Source organism: Peromyscus californicus, unplaced genomic scaffold (assembly GCF_007827085.1).
Source record: "Peromyscus californicus insignis strain IS unplaced genomic scaffold, ASM782708v3 Scaffold_2__1_contigs__length_46816999, whole genome shotgun sequence".
Classification (NCBI taxonomy): Eukaryota; Metazoa; Chordata; class Mammalia; order Rodentia; family Cricetidae; genus Peromyscus; species Peromyscus californicus.
Window position 1 is genome coordinate 2327498 of NW_026294540.1, and position 21612 is coordinate 2349109.

General features: G+C 55.8%; 1 protein-coding gene across 3 annotated transcripts in view; it reads left to right on the forward strand.

Annotated features, from left to right (window-relative positions):
- Window positions 1-21612, forward strand: part of Tpst2 (tyrosylprotein sulfotransferase 2) — a 35475-nt gene that overhangs the window by 5708 nt on the left and 8155 nt on the right. For 2 of the 3 annotated variants that reach the window (XM_052754951.1, XM_052754950.1), the window contains 2 exons: window positions 17543-17614; window positions 20664-21575. In XM_052754951.1, the coding sequence (XP_052610911.1) occupies window positions 20695-21575 (881 nt within the window). In that variant the 5' untranslated portion in view covers window positions 17543-17614; window positions 20664-20694. Of the gene's footprint in view, window positions 1-17542; window positions 17615-20663; window positions 21576-21612 lie in introns of those variants that run through there. The other variant, XM_052754952.1, reaches the window with a different exon arrangement.

Sequence of the window (21612 nt, forward strand, 5' to 3'; positions counted from 1 at the left end):
GGAAAGTGTCAGAGATTGCAGGCACGTCCCTACGTATGCTGGCTGCCTCTGACGACAACCATGTCATGTGCCTTCTGTTCTTAGCTCTTCATGTTGATTCTCCTTAGCTCAGCTCCGTCAGGAGTAGTGCTGTGAGCTCCATTTCTATATGGGACACTGGCCAGGATCCCTGGGGAAGAGCCTGAGCCGAAGCAGGTTGGGTGGCTTGAGGTGGGTTGGGTGGCCAGCCTGTCATGCCGTCACAGAGCCCCGGGCCGTTTCAAGTTGCTTTCTGTCTGTCTGAGGCAGATACTCCCATATGCTTCACAAATGTGTGCAGACCACAGTGTCAGTTAGGGGCTGTGATGGGTCCTGAAAGGATGTGAGGTTGAGAAGGGGGTGCAGCGGGAAGTGGCAAGGCTACCCCCCAAAGCCACCAGGGAGCCAGACCCGTTGGGGTGTGGTACAAAGATGGGGTAGTCAGGGAGGCACGCTGGAGGGTGGGGTAGTCAGGGAAGTATCCTGGAGGGTGGGGTAGTCAAGGATGCATCCTGGAGGAGGAGCTGTCTGGGCAGAAGAGGGGCAGGTTTTCCAGAGGGGGAGAGCCACACCTGTGAGAGTTGGCAGGCGTGAGACCTGTGCGTGTGCTGGAGCTCAGTGCATGAACTGCCGCGTTTGTGGGTGTGTCGGGTGGTGGGATGTGCAGGGGGGGATGCTTTAAAACTGGAGGCAGTTTGAGTTAAGTCAAGGCAAGCCTTAAGTGCTAGGCTGGATTGTGCCCTCTCTCAAAGTATCAGGGAGTGGGGTGGGGGGAGACGACGAAGGAAATACGTTTTTAAAAGACTTGAACCATTTAATAAGAAAATAATCAGGAGTAGAGGGTTCTGGGTGCATCGAGATAACCCTCCTTAGCATGGGCTTTGGGGACTGTGACAGGCACTCGGGGCACTGTACCCTGGGAAGCCCTGACTGCCACAGCTCCTCCAGTCCCCTGGCTCCGTGAGATAACCCTGTGGGCACCGGACTGAGGAAGCCTCAGGCTGCCTCCCAGAGCCTCTTCCTCAGAATGACTGTTCCTGTCCTGTGCCTTCCATGTGTGTCTCTCTACATCTCTGTTGCCCTCTTGCTATCTCTTCACCATCTGTATCCTGCCCCTGCTCGCGTCCGTGTGTGTGCGTGTGCGTGCGTGTGCACGCGTGCGTGTGCGTGTGCACGCGTGCGTGTGCGTGCGCACGTGTGTGTGTGTGTGTGTGTGTGTGTGTGTGTGTGTGTTGGCACGCGTGTGTGCCCACACACGCACATAGGGGCCACAGAAGGATGTTGGGTGTCTTCTTGTGTGGTTCTCCATCTTAGCTTTTGAGAAAGTGTTACTCACTCAGCCTGGGGCCCACCATTGCCATAGGCTGGAAGGCCAGCAACCCCCTTCCTGTGTCTGTCTTTACCCCCCACCCACACCGCTAGGACTGCAGATGTCACACTCCTGCCTCGGCTTTTATGTGGGTGTTGGGGATCTGAACTCGGGTCCTCATACGAGCACAGCAAGCGCTTTACCCACTGAGCCATCTCCCTGCCCCCCTCTCCCATCTCTCCCTGAGCCTGTGGCCCTCCAGTCATCTTCTTCATCTGTCCCTGACTCAGTTTCCCCTGCCTGCTCCCCCTCTCAGTGTCTGCCCCACTGTGGTGCCCCTTGCCCTGTCTTGTGTCTCTCATCCCTCTTTCTCCCCACCCCCCTGCTCTGTCTCTGGCTTCTTCTGCACACACACACACACACACACACACACACACACACACACACACACACACGTACACACGTGCACAGCCCTTCCTCTCTCCCATTTCCTTTGACTCTGGGTGACATCCTGCCATCAGTTCCATTCAGACCTTTCTCTTGGAGCTGTGGGGGATGTTGATATGGCTGTTCCCCAGGCCTCCCTCCTTCCTGCCCCAGGGCTGTGGGAGGAAGAGGAAGCCGGGGTTGGCCTTGGGAGGGTGAGTTGGGGGAAGGCTACTCTGGTCTGAGTAGGCTCCAGTACTCAGTGTGTGGATTACTAATCCTCTGGACCACCCGCACACAGTAAGGCCTTTTTTGCCCTTTGTCATTTAACTCTGTTCAAGCACATAATAGGCCCACAGTGCTTTTTGATTTTTTATTTATTTATTTTTTTGGTGGGGGCAGGGTTTCTCTATTTAGTCTTGGCTGTCCTGGAACTTGCTATGTAGATCAGTTGGCCTTAACTCACAGAGATCCACCTGCCTATGTTTCTGTCTCAAGTGCTGGGATTAAAGGCACATACCACCATACCCAACACATATTTGTTGGTGAAGAGTTTGGAGTTTGGGGAGAAAAAAGTGTTAAAAGTTGAGACCAAGCCCTTTCTTTCCTTCAGGGACAAACTGAGGTCTGAGAGTAAACAACATGCTTAGTGTTGGAGTGAGGAATGGGGGGGGGGGGTAGGAAAGCCAGCGAGTCAGGAGGATGTTCAGCTGGTGGGTGGGAGGCCTGCCAGGCTGTCCAGGAGAAAGCCCCCTCTGGGAGGGGGGGAAAGACCTGCAGGCCCCTCCTGGGGATGCAACCCACATGGTCCCTGTTGGAGCCCTGGCATTTAGTAAGTACAGGTGCTGGGGTGAGCGGGCACACAGCACTGCTTCCCTGGGGTGGAGCTTGCTGTCTGCTGCCCCATTCAGCCGGAGTCACCTCCCAGGATCTTTGTTGCTGCCAAGTGTCCCAGCGGGCCAGCGTGGCACTGGTGCTGGTGGGGACTGGGGCCACAGCAGGCACTGGAATGCCCGTGGAAGACCCCGCTTCCCCCAACCTCTTCCTACTAAAACCACAGATAGGTCACTTTTTCTCATGGCTTCTTCTCTGTGAAATGCACACTGGTCCTGAAGGCCCGTGGTACGCTGGAAGCCCCCGTGGGGCCCAGCTGTGTGCCTCCCTGCTCCTCCTGCATCCCCAGTCCCAGACTGGCTGTCCCTGGCTAACATCGAGTATCCCCGTGGACCTTATGAGCCTTGCTAGGTCTCAGCTGCCTCTCCTTTCCTGTCTTCTTCCCTGACTTCCCAGATGATTGGTGTTCATGCCCCTGTTGCAGCTCTTTCTCCACTCTCCCTGCTGTCTGTCCTTCTCTGACACCTCGAAGGTTGCTGTGGGCGGTACCCTTAAGTGGTACCTTGCTCTGTTCTCAGCAGAGTCAGAGAAGAACCTCACAGCCCCTGCTGGAGTGAGAGCTCTTAGGCCAGGTCCAGGGACCATCTCCATATTCAGGTTTTACAGTTCAGTGTGGTGTGGCCTTGGGTCATCGGATTGTTTTAATCATCTCTACGTCTTTATTACTCTCTGGTTGCTGTGAGGGATGCAACTTAAGGAAAGGTTTATTTTGGCCACGGTTGGAGGGCACAGTCTGTGACGACAGGCTGCAACAGTATGAAGCAGCCGGTCGTATTGCGTGGGTGTGAAGGCTGGCACTCACTCTAGGACCCCAGTCTTAACTGCTGCCCATGTGGTCTTAACTGCTCAGTTACTCCAACCCAGAAACGCCCTCACAGATGTGCGCAGACGTCAGTCTCCTGGATGGTTCTCAGTCTTGTCAAGTTGACAGTATTAGCCATCACAAAAGAATAGTGGCACTCCTGGCCTCCATGGGCTGTGAGGGGCCTCATAATGCAGCTGACCCTGCCTTGAGCACCAGACGTCCAACAGCGAGCAGGGCAGACCTTGTTCCCTCCCCTTGGAGAGCTAATGTGATGATTTGGGGAAAGGGTGGGCACCAAGAGGCTGGTGAAGGTGGTGGTGTCCTGGGAAGGAGGCAGTCCAAGGAAGCGAGCTGGGGTGGCCCCAGTGGAATGCCTCGGGGGTCACTGTGCTGTCCTCACTTGCAAGAGTAGACAGCTGGGGTATGGTGTGGGAAAACTGGTGTCAGTGCAAGGGCAAGAAGGCACAAGAGCCAACGTTGGTGTGCACACCGGTGTTTGCTGAGCCCCTGGAGTGTGACCAGTCTTCTGTGGAGGTTTTTCTGGGAGCCCATGGCCCCTCTGCCTCCAAGTGTTGTTTTTCCTGTCCCAGCTGCAGGCGAGGGAAGGGGTGCAGTGTGTTGGCCACTTGTCTGGGAAGACAGAGGCACGGGATTCAAACCCAGATTCTCACTCTGCCTGGATGTGAGCTCAGGCCCTGCCCTCCTGTGCAGCCACAGGCTCCAGGACTCATAGGAGGGACAGCTGTTTGCCTTACGTTCGTCATCAGAAAGCCCCCGATGGGTGTGTGGCAGGTCACTGTCCCAGGTGTAGTGTGGGTGTGGCGATAATGCATATTCCAGAGCATGGGATGCCCTGCTCTTGTCCTGGTTGTCTTTTGTTCTGTTTTCTGGGATCTGAGCCTCCACTTTTCTGTGGGGACAAGGAGCATCCGGGAGAAGGGTATAGAGGACTCAGTGATGGGCCTGTCTCTAGCCAACTCTCAAGTCCTCTGGCCTGCCAGGCTCTGACCATGGGCACCTTGGACAGTAGTCTCACCTCTTCTGGGTGGTCAGTGTCATTGACCTTCTCGAGGACCCACAGGTGGCCGGGTAGAGGGAGGCTCTCAGCCTCCTTGATGGCTGATGTGACAATTGCAGACTGTGGTTCCTGAGGATTGGACGGTTCTTCACCCATTCTATAGAGCAGGAGACTGAGGCTCAGCAATGCTGAGGGACCCTCTCTGATGGCATTTGACTGCCTGGGTAGCCAGTGTCTTCCCATAGACTCCTCAGAGCCCCAGCCCTTAGGAGAAGGACCCTCACCCAGATCTGCCCTGTGCCTCCTGGGACTTAGTTAAGTGTTCTTATTCTGAGCAGTTTGGGGGTTTAAGAGGCCGTGTGACTTATCTGTCTTTTGTTGTCTAGGAGCAGGTGAGGAGGAGGAAGAGGGGGTCAACCGTCTGTCTGGGAGGGTTAGGGAGGTGGTCCTGGTAGGTGCCGTCTCAAAACTGACTCAGTGTCTGTCTCATGTGTGTGTGTGTGTGTGTGTGTGTGTGTGTGTGTTGTCTCAAAACTGACTCAGTGTCTGTCTCGTGTGTGTGTGTGTGTGTGTGTGTGTGTGTGTGTGTGTGTGTGTGTGTGTTGTGGCCCAGGTTAGCCTCATATTTGCTGTGTAACCAAGGTGATCTTGAACTCCTGAACCTCCTGCGTCAGCCTCCCCATTCTGGAATTTAGGTATGGCATCAGCGTGCTGAGCCCAACATATCTAATACTTGCAACCTCCTCTTGAGCCCTGGTGCCACCCTGTAATGACATGTCCCAGATCCTCACAAGATTAAAGCCCAGTGCAGCTGGGCTGAACCACGGAAGAGGTGGAGCCCACCCCGTTGGGGACATTACACCCCGAGTGTCAGCCTCTGCCTTTGTTCCTTTCGTACCTGCCCACTTCTTGGACATAGGCCTATGCAAAGCTTCCACAGTCGTGAAGCAACGGGCTGAGGTGTTGGTGATGCCACGGGCTGTGGTGTTGGTGACGCCACACCTCCCAGGGAGCAAGGAAGGGGAAGTTGGCTGGCGACATTCTAGGTAAAATCTGCCAAGTAAGCCTGGACCTTCCTGTAAATATACTCCAGAGTGCCCGTCCTGTGTGAACACAGGTGCACCTGCGTGAGGCAGAAGGGGGCCCTCACCTGGAGTCTCTGCATAGGACAGGAAATAGATTTGCTTAGTCGTGTGAACACCTGTTTGTCTAAAACTTACAGTGGGGCTTTAGGTGAGTCTGTGTGAGTGAGGTCTATAAGCGCCTGTCTTGCCAGGCTGTGATCTGAGGCAAAAGGAAAATGAAAGTCCATCCCACCTTCAGGCACAGCTGTATCCAGGCGCTCTGCCCCGCTCCTCTCTTACACTCCGTCTCTTGGGGATATCTCTCTGTAGTTCTCTCTCGGGCAGCCCTCTCCCCAGTCAGAGCTGCCAGCTTAGCTGTCTCCTCCGCCAGAGCAAAGCCAAGTCCCCAGAAGTTCCTGAAAGCCCCGAGGAATTGTGTCCACCCACCGTGAAACTACTGGGCTGTGCCACAGCTGCTGCTCTGGCTCGGAGTCAGCAGATGTCCAAACTGTAGGGTGCTGGGGCTGCTGCTGTGAGGAAGGAAGCCTCTGTCCTGTGCTGCAGGGAAGCTGTGTTTCAGTGTCCTGTTCACAGATGGGGAGAGTGGGCTCCAGAAACACCGAGGCCTCTTCTCTCGTGACTCTCTTTGTCTAGCTGGTATGTGAGGAGCTGCCGGTCAGTGGAGTGGCCTCAGGTACACGGATGAGCCTCTGGTTTGTTGGGGTCTGTATCAGGTGTGGAAAGAGAGAGGGAGGGGGCAAAAACTTTGTCCAACCCCTCAGCCCACGAGGCAGCCATGTGGGGAACAGTAGGGCAAGAGCAGTTGTCTCGGAACTTGAAGAGACGGTGATGGTGTGGGGGACTCTGGGCTCCTGAAGGTGAAGGAAGCTCGGAGTTGATAGCTGGGGTGTCACGGGGACAGTTGGGACTTGGCAGGGATATGGATCAGCTCCCGATGATCCAGCAAATGGCTCCCACAATGAAAGCGCCACAGCTGATGGCTGGACCCAGGAGCCTGGTCTCAGGGCTCCACGTTGCCGCCTTGTTGTTCTGCCTCCTGGGTTGATTTCTCCCATTCGCTGCTGCCTCTAGGAGGCCCCGCATGTCTAGCCTTACATAGCTGCATCCTCTAGAACAGTGGTTCTCAACCCGAGGGTCAAACACCTGCGTGTTAGATACTTACATTATGATTCATAACAGTAGCAAAACTATAGTTATGAAGTAGCAGTGAAAATAATTTTACGGTTGGGCGTCACCACGACATGAGGAGCTGTACTAAAGGTTTGCAGCATTAGGAAGGTTGAGAACTGATCTAGGAGATCCTGTGGGAATTTCCGTCTTGTTTCCATTGACCTGGTCCGGTCATGTGACCATCCTGAGCCGCCTCTGTGGACTAGAGATGGAGCACTGTGACTGGACAGGCCTGGGTCATGTGCCTTCACCTGGAGCCTGCTGAGAGAGAAGAGTGCAGGGCTGGAGGGCCAGTCTGCGCGATGATGGGGTCTGAAATGGGAGCTCAGAGTGCTTGATACACCCGTGTGGGGCGGTGCCTCATACCCCCTCATAGTGGAGGGAAGTGGGGGGATCTAAGGGGCAGGGTGGGTACACAGGAAGTAGGTACCTGGGTTGGGCTCACAGAGGGGGTGGTGCACATGGGTCCCAGTTTGCTCCCACATGGCAGCTGGGACAAGAATGGAGCTTGGGGTCTAGGCGCTTGAGAGGGAAGGGGCTATGTATTGGCCCTAATGTAAGGACTTTGGTATTTCTTGTTTTGGAGGATTGCCGGATGGAACAGGGTGAGGGGTGAAACCTCTGCTTGGTAACTGTCTCTTGAGGAATGCTCAGAGGCCCAGACAGGGAACATGGAGTTCCATATGCCAGCTCCATGAGGGGAGGAGGCAGCGAGGACTGGGGGACTGTCAGGCTTGGGTGGGGTCTGCCGTGGGGGTTGGTGACCGCAGGTTGCTGAGGAAGGTGGATGATCAGAAAAGCCCTCAAGAGGCAGGCGAGGTGGCTGAGTGGGTAACGGGGCTTGCTGCTAACCCTGACGACCCACTTGGTGAAAGGAAAGCGCCCACTCTCGCAAGTTGTCCTCCAGCCTCTACGAGCATACCGAGGCATACATAACCCCCATACACACATAAATACATAAAATAAACATTAAAGAGAGCCTGGGAGGAGGTGAAAGGTGAGAGATGGAAAATCAACCAGGTGAGTGAGCGTGTGTGCATGCGCGTGCGTGTGTGCGTGTGCAACAGTGAGGGTCTGAGGAGCCGGAGCGGAGTGAACCGAGTGAGGCCTGTTGGGGACCTGGGCAGGGGCAGCGGTCAAGGTTGGGGAGCACACGCGGGCACAGGCCAAATGTTGACGTCAGGCGTCTTCCTCGGCCATGACCTCCTTATTTCTGAGGAAGCTCGCAGCGAGCCTGGCTGGCAGCCAGAGAGCCCAGAGATCCTTCCGTACTCCTCCCCAGGCCCGGGGTTACAGACACACTACCACTCCCAGCTTTTTACGTGGGTGCCGGGATCTGAACCCGGGTTCTCATGCTCGTGCGGTGAGCACTCCCCGATGTCGGCCCGGTTTCCTTCCCTTTCGTCTTCTCTCTCCTGTTTTGTCTGACTGCTTCTCACTTGGTAGCCCTGGCTGCTCCTGGGGACCCAGCTGAGCAGACAGGGCAGAATCAGAGGCCAGCAAGGAGTCCTGAAGAGGCTTGGGACAGAGTGGGTGGTAAGAAGTGGGTGCCGATATGCCGGCACCCCACATTGTGGGTGGTGACAGCAGCAGATTCCAGGCTGCGTTGATGGTGATGTGGCTTGGTGACCCAGTGACGTGGGTGGTGAGAAGAGAGCACCCCTGGCAGATGTAGGTAGCCTGTGCAAGGACAGTCCGAACCCTCTGGTCCCAGACATTGGAGGTGGATGTCATCAGGAAAGACCCTGTGAGTGTGTCCCCACATCCTGGGGTGGCTGTGAGGACAAGCAGGTAGCTGGTCTTGGCCTTGCCCATAGACCGTTGGCCCACAGCTGGTTTATGGGGTGTGAGGCCGGGGTCGGTGCCAGGTGCTGAGGTGTGGGTGGCCTTACCAGAAGCCTCAGCCTGTGTAACCATTACGTGCCTGGTGCCTGGCACGGAGTGCGGATGAGAGTGAATGAGAGCTTGTGTGCTCCTCAGGAACAGGGTGCCAACGGCAGGTGCCGGGCCAGCAGTACTGTGCCTCAGCCCTGGCAGCCTGTGACTCCTGAGGACTGAGGGTACCTTGTGTTTTTGACTTTCTTGTATTGATTTTCCATTCGTAAAGTCCACTGTTGTGAGCTGGTCTAGTCATGTGACCGTCTGGCATCTTCTTCCTGGCCAATCAAGCATTGTTTATTGATCTGTGATCATTTGTTTGTTCATCCAGTTGGTGACAGGCACCCAGGTTGTTCCCAGCAGAGCCTGCTGGGAGCACTCAGGACGTGCACTTTGGGGACTGCTTGATATAATTCTGATGGATGTGCCCTTGGCCAAGGACATGCTGAATGGCAGAGAATCGTCACATTCAGCATGGTCTGTGAGGTCTGAGTCTGGGGTCAGTGCCAGGTGCTAAGGTATGGGTGGCGTGACCAGATGGCCAGGTGTGTTACCCATACATACACCTTGGAGCCGGAAAGCTCTGTTTGTGCCATGTCCTTGCCGACACTGAGGTTACCATCATCTTCTTCAGACCGAACGATCCCATGATGCCCTTAGCCCAGTTCCATGATAGGAAGTACTGAGTCCTGGTTCTTGCGCTTGGCTTACAATTTGGGCAAGCTTTTTCTCTTTAACCTGTCTGTCTGCCAGGCTGCCTCTCTCTCTGCCTGGCCAGTTTCACTGAGCTCTCTGTGTATCCCGGAGACACACCACACATTTCCTCTTTCCTGCAGAGCATTGTTTGGTCAGTACGAGGTGGAAATGGGAGGTTTGAGCCTCAGAGTCATTGGTGTGTCAGGCCTAGAGGTGCAAGCCTGTATTCCCAGGTGCTCTAGAGACTGAGGTGGGAGAATCATGAGGCCTGAGGGGGTGCTCAGCCACAAGTGGGTCCACCACAAGAGTCACAAGCCACCTGTGGCTGTACTAAGGGCTGTCTAGATGTCAGTGCAGGTACCCACATCACTCTTGGAGAGCTGCGTGCATTTGGAACCTTTGAGGCATCAGATGCCCCTTGTCAACTGTAAGCCTTAGGAAGTCTAAGTGTGGACCAGCTGTTTCCCCTGAAGGCGGTTTCATGGTTGAGATGTGCTGGAGGCACAAGGTGGACCCCAGATTCAAAGATTCCTGTGCTTAGATAGGAAAAGCAGACTGCCTTAGTCAAGCATGGTGTGGTGTACCTGTAACCCCAGCACTCGCTCTTCGCCCAGCTGGTCCTCAGTCCCGCATGACTGGACATGAGCAGGCACAGGGCAGCCTGGCCACTGGCACCCAGACACCTTGCCCACAGGCCGTCTCCTCCCTCAGGAACACTCTGTCATTTGCTGGTTTTCCATGATTTCATGTTCCTAGAAACTATGAAAGTCTGAGTGACTGGGCCAGTAGGTGGCCTAGGGGTCCTGCTGGGGCTGGATTTAGAAGGCGTAGCTATCGGGCCTCGGAGGTGACAGATGCCCGGTTGTTTGTCCGAACTCCTCCTTCAGTCTAAATCGCCAGATGGGGGGAGTCGCCAGCTTGGTGAAGACGGCAGAGCCAGGCAGCCGAAGGTTGGTGTGGTGGGAAGGCTGTGGTGCTTACATTATCTGTGATGCAGGGAACGAGCCAGCTGCAGTCTCGTGTCCTTCTGGCTCCCTCAGGGTCCTCTGCATGGAGCCGGCAGGGTGTCTGGTGTGCAGATGTGGGGGGGCTGTTGAGGGACAGACCCAGGTCCTTGGAGTGGGACTTGGCATGCTCCTGGTGTCCCATCCTTTACTGTCCAGCAACTCCCTGGGGCACCTGTCCCATGGGGCACACAAACAGGGTCCTTTCAATGTGTGGGTTGTCCATCAAAGACAGAGGGAGCCTACATGTCTGCCAGGATGGCGTTGTCTGAGTGAGTGGTGTGTACATGCAAGGGTGTGGGAACATTTGACAAGCACTGTGGATCCTGCGTGTCCTGTCCCCTGAGAGCATCGCTTTGCACAGGCAGTTGACCAGTGTGGCTCTGGGCTGGAGCGGGGTCTGGTGTGCAGCAGATGTTCAAGCAGTGTGTACCAGACCCCGTGTGATTGACATGTAACATGGAAAAACCTTGTTTTTCTGTTGCCTATGAATGACCTGAGGCCTGAACCTCTGATCACTTGGGGTTGGGGCTCATTGGTGGAGGACATTTGATAGCATCATGACCTCCTCCCCTCCCGGCCCCTGGTTGTCACAACCAGACCTGTCCTCAGACATTGTCACCTGTCCAAAGAGGCAAAATCACCCCTTGGGGTGTGAAGACAGTGAGTGACCAGGTGGTGGGAAGTTGGTGGCTGCCAAGTCCTGACTCACTGTGTTAGTCTTCAGATTGAGTCTCCCAGGCAGGCAGCCTAGCCTCAGTGTGCAGACGGGGAAACTGAGGCTGCTTCTTTTAACTGTCCCCCTCCCATGGCTGGACCTTGGCAGAGCAGAACTACATGTGATCCCAGCCTGTCTAGAGACTTTCCCTGTGCCCTGAGCCCCCAGGCCTCATGGACCACAACCTCTGTGTTCTTGTAATACCACATGGCCTTGTGGGAAAGAAGCAAGCAGAGTACTGACTGAGGAAAAGACAGAGTGGCCTACACAGATGAGCCCCATGGGCAAGCAAGGGTAGGCGTGCTGGTATGGCGAAGGACACTATTCCTTCAGGGTTCTCAGGGTACAGCCTCCAGCCGCCACACTCCCTTCCACTAACCCGAGGGGACACTGAGTCTCATTCAGTCTCACCCACTCAGCTCCAAGTCATGCGGGGGGGGAGCACAGGCTACCCTCATTGGGGTGCTGAGTGACTCAGGCTCCAGCATGTGGAGTGTGTTATCTTCCTTCACTTCCTACCCTCCGGTCCAAAGACTCCACTATATAGACATGGGGCCAGCCCCTCCGCTTTTCAAACATAGACCATGGCCTGGGTGGGACTCAGTGATGAGCATTTTCTCAGCATGCATGGGGCCCTAGATTTATCCCTAGTTCTGCAGAATAGTAACAAATTCTAGGTGGGGGTACCAGTTCAGGCACCAGATTATAGTAGGTCCTGGCCATGGAACTTGGTGTAGCCCAAGTGCAGGAAACAGAATTCACCCTCCCCTTGGAAATCTCATGGGGAAACTGAATCCCAGAGCAGAAAGTGGCCTGGCGTATGAGCAGTGCAGTGGGATTTGTGCCCAGGCTGCAGGACATTGTCCATTCCCGGACTGTCCCCTAAAGACCATAGACTCAGAACTGTCACAGGTGGCTGGCTGAGTGGAGGCCACTGCCCCCAGGACACCACAAGAGAAGCCTGCATGCTCCTGGAAGTAGCATTCCTCTCCCCCTGTTGCCTCAGATCCCACCTGGAGTGAAGGTGGAGGCAGCATGGTCTCTAAGCCCAGCCCAGGTTGGGCCTTCCTTTAATCCTGACTCTGGCAAAGGGGTTCAACCTCAGAGCCTCCTGGGCCTCATCTGCGATTGAGTGTCTAGTGCCGTCCTCACAGAGCTTGAGAGAACTCACTACACACACTAAGCTAGCTGGAACTGCCACTTAGGTCCCACACTGTAATGTCAGCATTTGAGAAGCTGAGGCAGGAGGATTTCTCTAATTTAATGCCAGGCTGGGTTGCATCGTGAAACTGGACAGAGATTAGCACAAGGGTGACCCGTGAGGAAGCTGTTCTGAATGGTGTCTTCAGAGAGGGAGAGGAAGAGGGTTTTGTGTGTGTGTGTGTGTGTGTGTGTGTGTCCCACATTGTCTCCATCAGCAGAGATGGGTCATAGCCAGGTGTGCAGGACTCCGTACCAGTGCTCAGCCCCCACCCCCAGCTTCCTGGGGACAGGATCCTGTGTAGGTGGTGTGTGATTGCAGGAAGCTGGGCTCCTACAAGGTTGTCCTGACCCTTTCCTGCTTGTACTGTCCTGGACAGGGACCTTGAGGCCTCTCGGCACAGAGGCCCAGAGCGAGGCATCGCCACGGGCCCGAAGCTAGGAGCCGAGCAGGGCACTGGATGGACTGTCCCCAACAGTGTGCGTTAAGCAGGGCAAAGACTAAGAGCTCCAGCTTCAGACACTCCTGGGATCCACCTGTGCCTTAGTAACGTGTGGTGATAGTTTTCTCAGTCTGTGGGTCCTGTGTTAGATCCAAAATGTATGCAAAACTCACAGGCCCACCTGGGAGTCTGCACACCGAGCCGTAAGTCCCAGGCCTGTTTGCCACACGGCTTTGTGAGGTACCCAGCCGGAACACAGCCTCCTACCTTCTTGTGTTGGTACCTACGTTGACTTTTGTGCTGAGTCAGAGCGCATCTGACCTTCAGAGGCCTTCACTGAAGTGGCTTGTGAGCTCTCCAGGTTACACACAGAAGCTGGGGGTGGGACGTGTGCGGGACAGGAAGCCACTGTTGATCCCACATCGCAAGACTGTGTCTGGCTTGATTCCCCAGTCTTGATGGACAGACAGGGTGTTGGGGCAGTGGTGATGACTATGCCAGCCTTGTCTGAAGCTGTGTGGTTCTTGTGACTCGCTTTGTTCCAGACATCTGTGTTCCTCACAGAGAACTGGCACAGACCAACCCAGGACTCCAGCTTTGGAGTGGAGAAGCCGTGAGAGGATCAGACTCACTGCTCCCCACTCCTACCTCACACCTCAAAAAGGGTGCTGGTCTGGGCCTCCGAAGGGGACGCAGGGGTGGCATTGGGGTCCTGCCTCCATCAGTCTAGGTAAAATTAACAAATTGAGTCAGGGGCAAGACCCTGGGCCCCGAAGAGACAGGTGGCTTCCAGTTGTGTGGCCCTGAGTCTTCGTAGGAAGTTGATTTGTAAAGGAGAGTCATGGAGACCGAAGGTTGGCGCTGCAGAAAGAAGGCAGTGGCTGTGGAGCCCTTCCCTCGCCCCTGTGCCACACTGTGTGCCTCCTCTTGACCACCCTGCATGCCCTCATCTCTACTACCCTGCAGTGCCCTCCCCCATGCCACCCTGCATGTTCCCCAAGATTAACAGCAGCCATGGCCTGAGATGCTTCTCCCACCCTCTCACTGCTGGCTTTCTTGGGTGGCTCCCCTTCAGAGTGGGTCAGTGGTCTCTAACACCTAGGGTGTCAGAGTGTCAGGGGTATCATAGACCCCGCCATGGGGGAGTAGAGTGGTGTAGGAGTGAGATGGCCTTGCTGCCTGGTGGTGGGTAGTTTGAGAGTTGGTTCCCTGGGGGCAGGACCACACAGCCAGTCTGGGTTTGTGGACAGGGACCCTGGCCCCGCCCAGGGCCACTTTACTGTGAGCTCCTGCAGCCAGCCCCATGGACTGTGAGCTCCCACTACTCACAGCTCGTTTTTCTTGGGGCCCTCTTGATCTGCTGAAAATGGAGAAAGGCCAGTTCAGAAAGTGCAGGCGGGTTTGAGCCAAAATGTCGACACACTTGGGTGCCTGCTCCTCAAACTGGCTGTGGGTGCCTGCTCTCAAACTGGCTGTTTCCTTCTGCCCTTGGCACCTGGGCTGCGTCTTTTGTTTGCTTCTGTTAGAGACAGACTCTGGTGTAGCCCTGGGTGGCCTTGAACTCCCTGTGTAGCTGAGGGTGACCCAACCCTCCATTGTTGTCTCTGGCCTCACTGAACCCCACTAGTGTGAGTGGTGCGGTCACATAGTAGATGCCCAGGAAACAAGTGTCTGTCTGGGGCAGGCGGTTCCCTCAGAACCCTCCGCACTTGCTCCCCCTTCCCTTTTCATGACCCCTGGGCAGCCTGGGGACGAGCTGAGAGCTGGTGTGAGGCCCCCATTCCCTCGTGGCCCGTTTTGAGAGCTGCATGACATCGGGGTGGGGCAGCATTGAAGGACGGAGCTGAATTTGGAAACTGACTTTTCCGCTTCCTCAGCTGTGTGGTTTCTGCCCATCGTGACACTTGGGGACCACAGCCTCTTCCATCAGCAGATGGGGACAAACCCGCTTCGGGGCACCGGCCGTGGCAGCACTTGCATTGGGCAGACGCCCTTGCGTGGCTTCCCTGACAGCCCCTCCCCGTGTTCCAGGAGGCTGCTCGTATTTGCAGTGCTGTTTCACGTTGAGTGTGGAAACACCCAAAGGCATCGTCAGCTGTTGCTCAGAGGAACTCAGGGAGGTTAGGCAGTGATAGGCCAGGCCCATACAGCTGGGTCTGAGTGCAGGCAGCCTGTACCGTTTCTGTGCCTGGCACACAAATGGAAAACCTAGTAATCCTCCGACGCCCTCATCACAGAGAGACAGTGTGACCAACAGCCCCAGGAGCGTGTTTTAGGAGAAAACGTCCCGACAGTCAGGACTCTGCAGGGAGCATCCGAGTGTGTCACAGTCTTCTGCTACTGTTTTGGGTGCCAGTTAGTTTGCCTTACTAGTGATTCCGCCCTGGGGCACAGTTCCACTTGCCCTGCATCCTCACAGACCCAGCTGGTCCTTAGAAGGCAGAGCCCACTGTGCAGGCGCAGGGCCAATGGGAGTATGGGCGAGGCAAGATGCAGATAACCCCTGGCTTCGTGTTGACTGGCGACCTTCCTGTGAGAAGAGAGAGCTGTGGACCCCACCTCTGCCTCTCACTGTCCTCTGAGTCAGCGTTGTGTGGAAGAGCTCAGCACTGAGTAGAAGGTTCCAGAATAGAGGCTGACAGTCTGTGACTGCTCTTGTGGCCACTGTTCAGGGGTTTGTGGTGTACTGACAGTTTCTGAGGCTGCTGTTCCTGCAGAGTGCTCTCCCTTCTCCCTCCCCTCCCTCCCTCATCGCCTGTGCTCCGACCACAGACATGAAAGGTCTTAGTATTTGTGCACACCCTCCACACACTCTGTCGTTTTCCTTTATTATTGTATGTGTGATGGGGAGCGCACATGCCCTGGGGTAAGCATGGAGGTCAGGGACCGACTCTGTGGGGTCAGTGCTCTCCACATCTCTGTGGGTCCGGGAACGAACTCAGGTTACTACCATGCTCATGTGGCTGGTGCCTTTGCCTGCTGAGCCCTCCTGCTGGCCCACCTCTGTGTACTGCAGATCACCTCAGATTGATCTGCACCCCTGGTGCAGTGTAAATGCAGTGTGGATAGTTGTTCCACACCGCCGTCTAGGGAAAACAGACAAGAAGGCCACACATGCCCCCACAGAGGCAGTCTCCCCTCCAAGCTCAGATGAGCCTTTGCACATAGCCCCTGCCGGTGCTCAGCACACAAAGCATCCCTCGGTCTGGGACCACTGAGGCTGGCTGTCATTTGTCACCCCGATGTAGGTCAGGGCTACCCAGTATGATGGTCCCCCCGGCACCAGTGGCTTCTGAGCCTTTGGCATATGGCCTGTGCAAAGCGAAGTGAATTTTACCATTTTATTTGGTTTGGCTGAACTTGAATCCAAACGTCTTCTCAATCCCTGTGCAGTGCATCGGGTGCCCAGCTCTGAGATGGACAGCCCATCAGTCAGTCCATGGCTGCAGCGAGCCTGTGTTCTTTGCGTTTGGTTGGTGCCAGCTGTGGGGTTGGCAAGCCTGGGGCACACTTGACATTTCAAGGGCCTCCTGCGGGCAGCCGGGTTGGCTCCAGCTGCTTCTGGAAGCTTCCAGTGCCCTCCTTGGATTTCTCGGTTTCTTCCCGGGGGAGTCGGCCATCATGTCCAGGAGTCCCGGGCCTGAGCATCTTGCAGTGTAGGACGAGGTGGGGCCTCTTCTCCAGCGGGGCCTCGTTGTATTAGCAGGGCTGGATTTCCAGAGAACAGGAAAGACACAAATGAAATAAATGATAAAGGTGAGGAACGAGATGGAGGACAGACACAGGCAGCCACTCCTTCCCATTGGGACACAAATGACAGTCACTGCTGGCGTTCCAGGTCCTTCTGTCCAGCTGGAGCTTCCAGCGGCCCCTGTTTACACACTAGGGGAATTGAGACTCTGTGCCGTTCTGTACCGTCCATACCGGCATCTGAGACAGAACCGAGGAGGGACGTGGAATGTCAGCTGTGGGTGTGTGTCTGTGAACTCTGCCCGCTCCAGCGGCAGGAGCTCTTTCTCTTAGATAGGGGAGTGGGAATTTCGTGATGGTAAACCACAGGAGTGCAGTGTACCTGCCGACACCCCTTCCCAGGCTGTGAGTGCCCTCTTGGGATGCCAGGCCCATGGGGACACAGCCTCTGCCTGAAACACGGTGTTTGAGAACTGAGTTATGAAGTCTCACAGACCAAGATGGGAAGCGGATTCAGTTAACTCTTGGGTCAGCTGGTGAGAGGAATTCTACTCTCTTCCCCGTCGGACTTTGAGATACATGTAACTTAGGCAGGCACTGAGTAGGTGTTGGGTGGCGGAGGCTGCGCATTATCTGATGACAGGGAATGCCATACCTGGGTACACGGTACCCTTTGGAGCTGCACAGTGCACCGCCTGGCCAGTCATGCCCAGCATGCCCTGGGTGGTGGCAGGCATGCTGCTGTGTTGTTTGCTTTTCCTGACATTCAGGGCTGAGAGGATGGGAGAGGCTGCAGGGACTCGGGATCCCCGGTCAGCAGTACCTTGTGATCCGAGCCAGCAAACTCCCTAGAACAGTGATTCTCAACCTTCCTAACGCTGTAACCCTTTAATACAGTTCCTCAGGTGGTGGTGACCCCCCACCCCAACCATAAAATAATTTTTGTTGCTGCTTTATAATTTTGCTGCTGTTATGAATCGTAATGTCAATATTTTTAGAGATAGAGGTTTGCCAAAGGAGTCGCAACCCACAGGTTGAGAACCACTGTCCTAGAGGACCAGGTGACTCACCGTAACAAAGGTCTGCACAGTTTCTCCCCTAAAGGCCGTTGTCCGGTGCCTCCGAGAGCCCGGAAGCCCCTGTGCCTCAGCCTGTTGCTGACACAGCATCTCTGTTGATCTACTACAGGACTGTGGGGACAGGAAGCCGTGCTGAGCAGGCTCGAGGACTGGTGCTTGGAAATGAGGGTACCCAGGGGAGGTGAGTCCACCCAGAGACCCCACTGTCCTGTGTTCCCTGCCAGCATCAGGCGGGTGAGCTTTCTGCCCAGCTGGCTAGTTAAAATGCAGGAACCTGGTACACCGGGAATGCCAGCCCTCAGGAAACTACAGGTGCACTGTGGGTTATAGACAAGCAGGGGCAGTACGGCATCCAATGTCCATGGTGTAATGATTACCATTGCTCTCCTTGGCTGAAAGGAAAGTCTCTTGTCTATGTTGCGAGCCAGCAAGTTGCAGAGGCAGGATTTGAATCCAGTTCTACAGAACTCCTGCCAGCTGCCTTCACTGCTGGGACAACAGTGGCTCCTCAAAGCTGCCCTCATCTCACCTGCCTAAGAAGAGTTGTTTTCTTTCGGACAAGCATGGCCTTGACCTTGGTCGGGCCTGTAGTCCTGGCTGTGTAGCTCTGAGCTTGTTAGAATTATAAAAACAAAATGCAGGCAGGATGTTTGCTAGACTTCGGATTCCGAAATACGTGAATGACTTGGGGGCAAACTGGATGTGTGATAACCATTCGCTGTCCTGTGTTCCTTTTTCCTCTAGGGTTCCTGTGTCAGTTCCCAACCACAGGCCCATACACACATGCACGCACACATGCATGTGCACACACATGCACACTGTACTGCCCCATTCTGCAAGCAACCTACAGTTAAAGCATACCCCCCCATACACACACACACACACACACACACACACTACCTTTTTACCCCCAAGGGTGAAATTCCAGCTAAGGTGTGGTTGGTGGCTTCCTTGGCACAGTAGTCATTGCAAGTGGCAGAGTTTGGATCTCAGATCCACCGGGCAAGCTTTGCGAACACTTGAGGCATCCTTAGATATCTGAGTGGCTTTGTGCCCTGGCCAGCCTGCTCTCTCCCCTAAAAGTGCCTTGGAATCAGTTTTTCCCATCATGGGTCCAGAATTGAAGTGGGGAGCAGCCCCAGCATCGGCAGAAGAAAGTGAGTTGTTTTTCCAGGGAGAGGCCCCTGCTGTGATCTGATGCTCAGCTTGCTGGCCCTGGGCCAGGTTTATCTGCCTTGGCAGGCACTTCTCAACCTTGCTGTGGACTGTCCTCAGTTTGAGTGTGGCTAGCTGAGTCAGAAGTGATAGAACTGGGTAAATCTGGACCCACTCAACTGATTCCAGCAAAAGGCTCAAGGGGCAGGCGAGGAAAACAGGCTCAGAGAGACTGGGGCCAAGGCAGAGATGGGTGGAGTGGTCTGAGATGGACAGAGAACACCCACTGTCTGTGCTGGTCTCCAGCTGTGGAGCCTGAGTGCTGGCAGTGATCTGGGCCGGGGCTGACAGCAGCTGGCTCTGCTTTTCATGGGAAGCCCCTGTCTGAAATAAAGCACTGCTGGATTCCTACCCTCTGGTCAGCAAGGCCTGGGGAGATGCATTACCATGCTCCAAGCAGTCCCCCAGCTGCCTGGTCCTTAGCCTCCAGCATTGGAGCCCGGCAGGTGCCCTGGAGTTGACCTCGGACTTGGTCTGGCTCTTTGCTCCGTCCTCATTCTGTTCGCTTCCCTCTGGCCCCAGCAGCCTTCGCTCAGACTGCTTCTCTGCTCGGAGCACCCTTCCCAGCGGCTCAGCCCCGCTGTGCTAGCTCCCAGCTAGGATGCCTCTTCCTCCCCTCTGAGTCCCTCTAGCAGCAGCTAGCTCATCATCACACCACGCATATCCCCCGGGAGCTCCTCACTTCCTCACCAGGACCTGTGCTGTGGAGGCCGCCGTCCTGGCCGCCTGCCTCCCATCTTCCCAGTCCTGGGCTTAGTGCACAGACTTTAGTGCCAGCTTGGTGAGCATGTCCCAAATGCAGATAGAGGCAAGGACAGTGTTGAAGGAGACTGTCCCCTGCCGTGCACTACAGGGCAGGCCAGTCAGGACGCTGGCTCGGCTGCTTCCTTGTTGGGTAGCCTCAGTTTCCTCCTCTGTGCCAGGCCTGTGCAGGGAGCTGGGAACACAGTTCCGCTGTGTGTGCCGCAGGAATCAGCCGACCTGTGGTTATGGGTTATTTTTGTTTTGTTGTTTTTTTCTAAGACAGGACCTCCTGTATCTGGAGCTGGCCCCAAATCCCCGACCCTTTTGCCTTCACCTCCCACATGTCGGGGGTCACAAGCATTAGCCACCATACCTGGTTTATGTGTCCTGGGGAGTCAAACCCAGGGCCCTGTGCATGCCAGGCAGGCCCTCCACCCACTGAGCTCCGTCCCAAGCTGTGAGCACCCTGCCTCACTTGCCAGACCAAGGTCACCTGATAGGGCTGATGAGAAATTAATCCAGGCTTGGGTTGGAGGGGCCACAGCAAGACTGAGGCTGTGACAGCTTTATTGAGAGCAATCAGACTTTTTATACCTTTATCAGAAACAGAATGTGGTGGGGATTGCCAGGATCAATACAGTTGTAGCTGCCAGGATCCAATGCTGTAAGCTATACAGGGTACACCAGATTAGTGTCTAAGACCAATTGTCCTGTCAAGCTTCCTTGACTGCTAAGGGACTAAGGGATCATACAGGGAACACTCTACTGCTCAAGGGAGTGCCTCAGTTTCTCAGGAACCGAAAGGCACGCTGTGCCCCATGAGCCATGGACTCTAACCTGAAAAACCTACGGCATGTGCTTCTCAAGGCAGCTAGGCCACGCCAACTCCACAGTTCCCAGACCAAGCCCTACTTTTTATTTTTGATACAGGCAGGCTCGAACTTGGAATCCTCCTGTCTTGGTCTCCCAACTGGCTGGCATACAGGCTTGTGCTGGTGTTTCCAACATTTTAATAATAACCTCCATCACCATCCTTTGTTATCAGTTGGCCAGCTGAAACACTGATCAGGAGCTCCAACTGACTGACCAGGGCACCAAAGCCATGGTGGTGGAGGATCGAGTGCTGTCCACCTGAGGCTTTGGAGGCCGCAGTAGTCCTGGGGGCGAGGGGAGGCACCACGCAGGGGCTACACCTACATGTCCCTGAGCTTATCGCCCCAGCGTCTAGTTTGTGTCCTGATGGGCCTGCTGACGCTGTCCTCTCTCCACAGATGCACACGAGGTAGGCCTGCTGACCCGTCCATGAGGCGGGCCCCCTGCCTGGGCCTGGGCCCCTGGCTGGGCATGCGCCTGACGGTGCGGAAGGTGTTGCTGGCTGCTGGCTGCGCACTGGCCCTGGTGCTGGCTCTGCAACTTGGGCAGCAAGTGTTGGAGTGCCGGGCGGTGCTCGGGGGCGTGCGGAACCCACGGAGGATGCGCCCGGAGCAGGAGGAACTGGTGATGCTTGGGGCCGACCAGGTGGAATACCGCTATGGCAAGGCCATGCCGCTCATCTTTGTGGGTGGCGTGCCTCGCAGCGGCACCACCCTCATGCGCGCCATGCTGGACGCGCACCCTGAGGTGCGCTGCGGAGAGGAGACGCGCATCATCCCCCGTGTGCTGGCCATGCGGCAGGCCTGGTCCAAGTCTGGCCGGGAGAAGCTGCGGCTGGACGAGGCGGGTGTGACGGACGAGGTGCTGGATGCCGCCATGCAGGCCTTCATCCTGGAGGTGATTGCCAAGCACGGGGAGCCGGCGCGCGTGCTGTGTAACAAGGACCCGTTCACACTCAAGTCCTCCGTCTACCTGGCACGCCTGTTCCCCAACTCCAAGTTTCTGCTAATGGTGCGTGACGGCCGGGCCTCCGTGCACTCGATGATCACTCGCAAGGTCACCATTGCAGGCTTTGACCTCAGTAGCTACCGAGACTGTCTTACCAAGTGGAACAAGGCCATCGAGGTGATGTACGCACAGTGCCTGGAGGTGGGCAGGGACAAATGCCTGCCCGTGTACTACGAGCAGTTGGTGCTGCACCCCCGGCGCTCACTCAAGCGCATCCTGGACTTCCTGGGCATCCCCTGGAGTGACACTGTCCTGCACCACGAGGACCTCATTGGCAAGCCTGGGGGCGTCTCCTTGTCCAAGTGAGTGGGGCCCCACAGCTCCTCCCAGGCTCCAAGC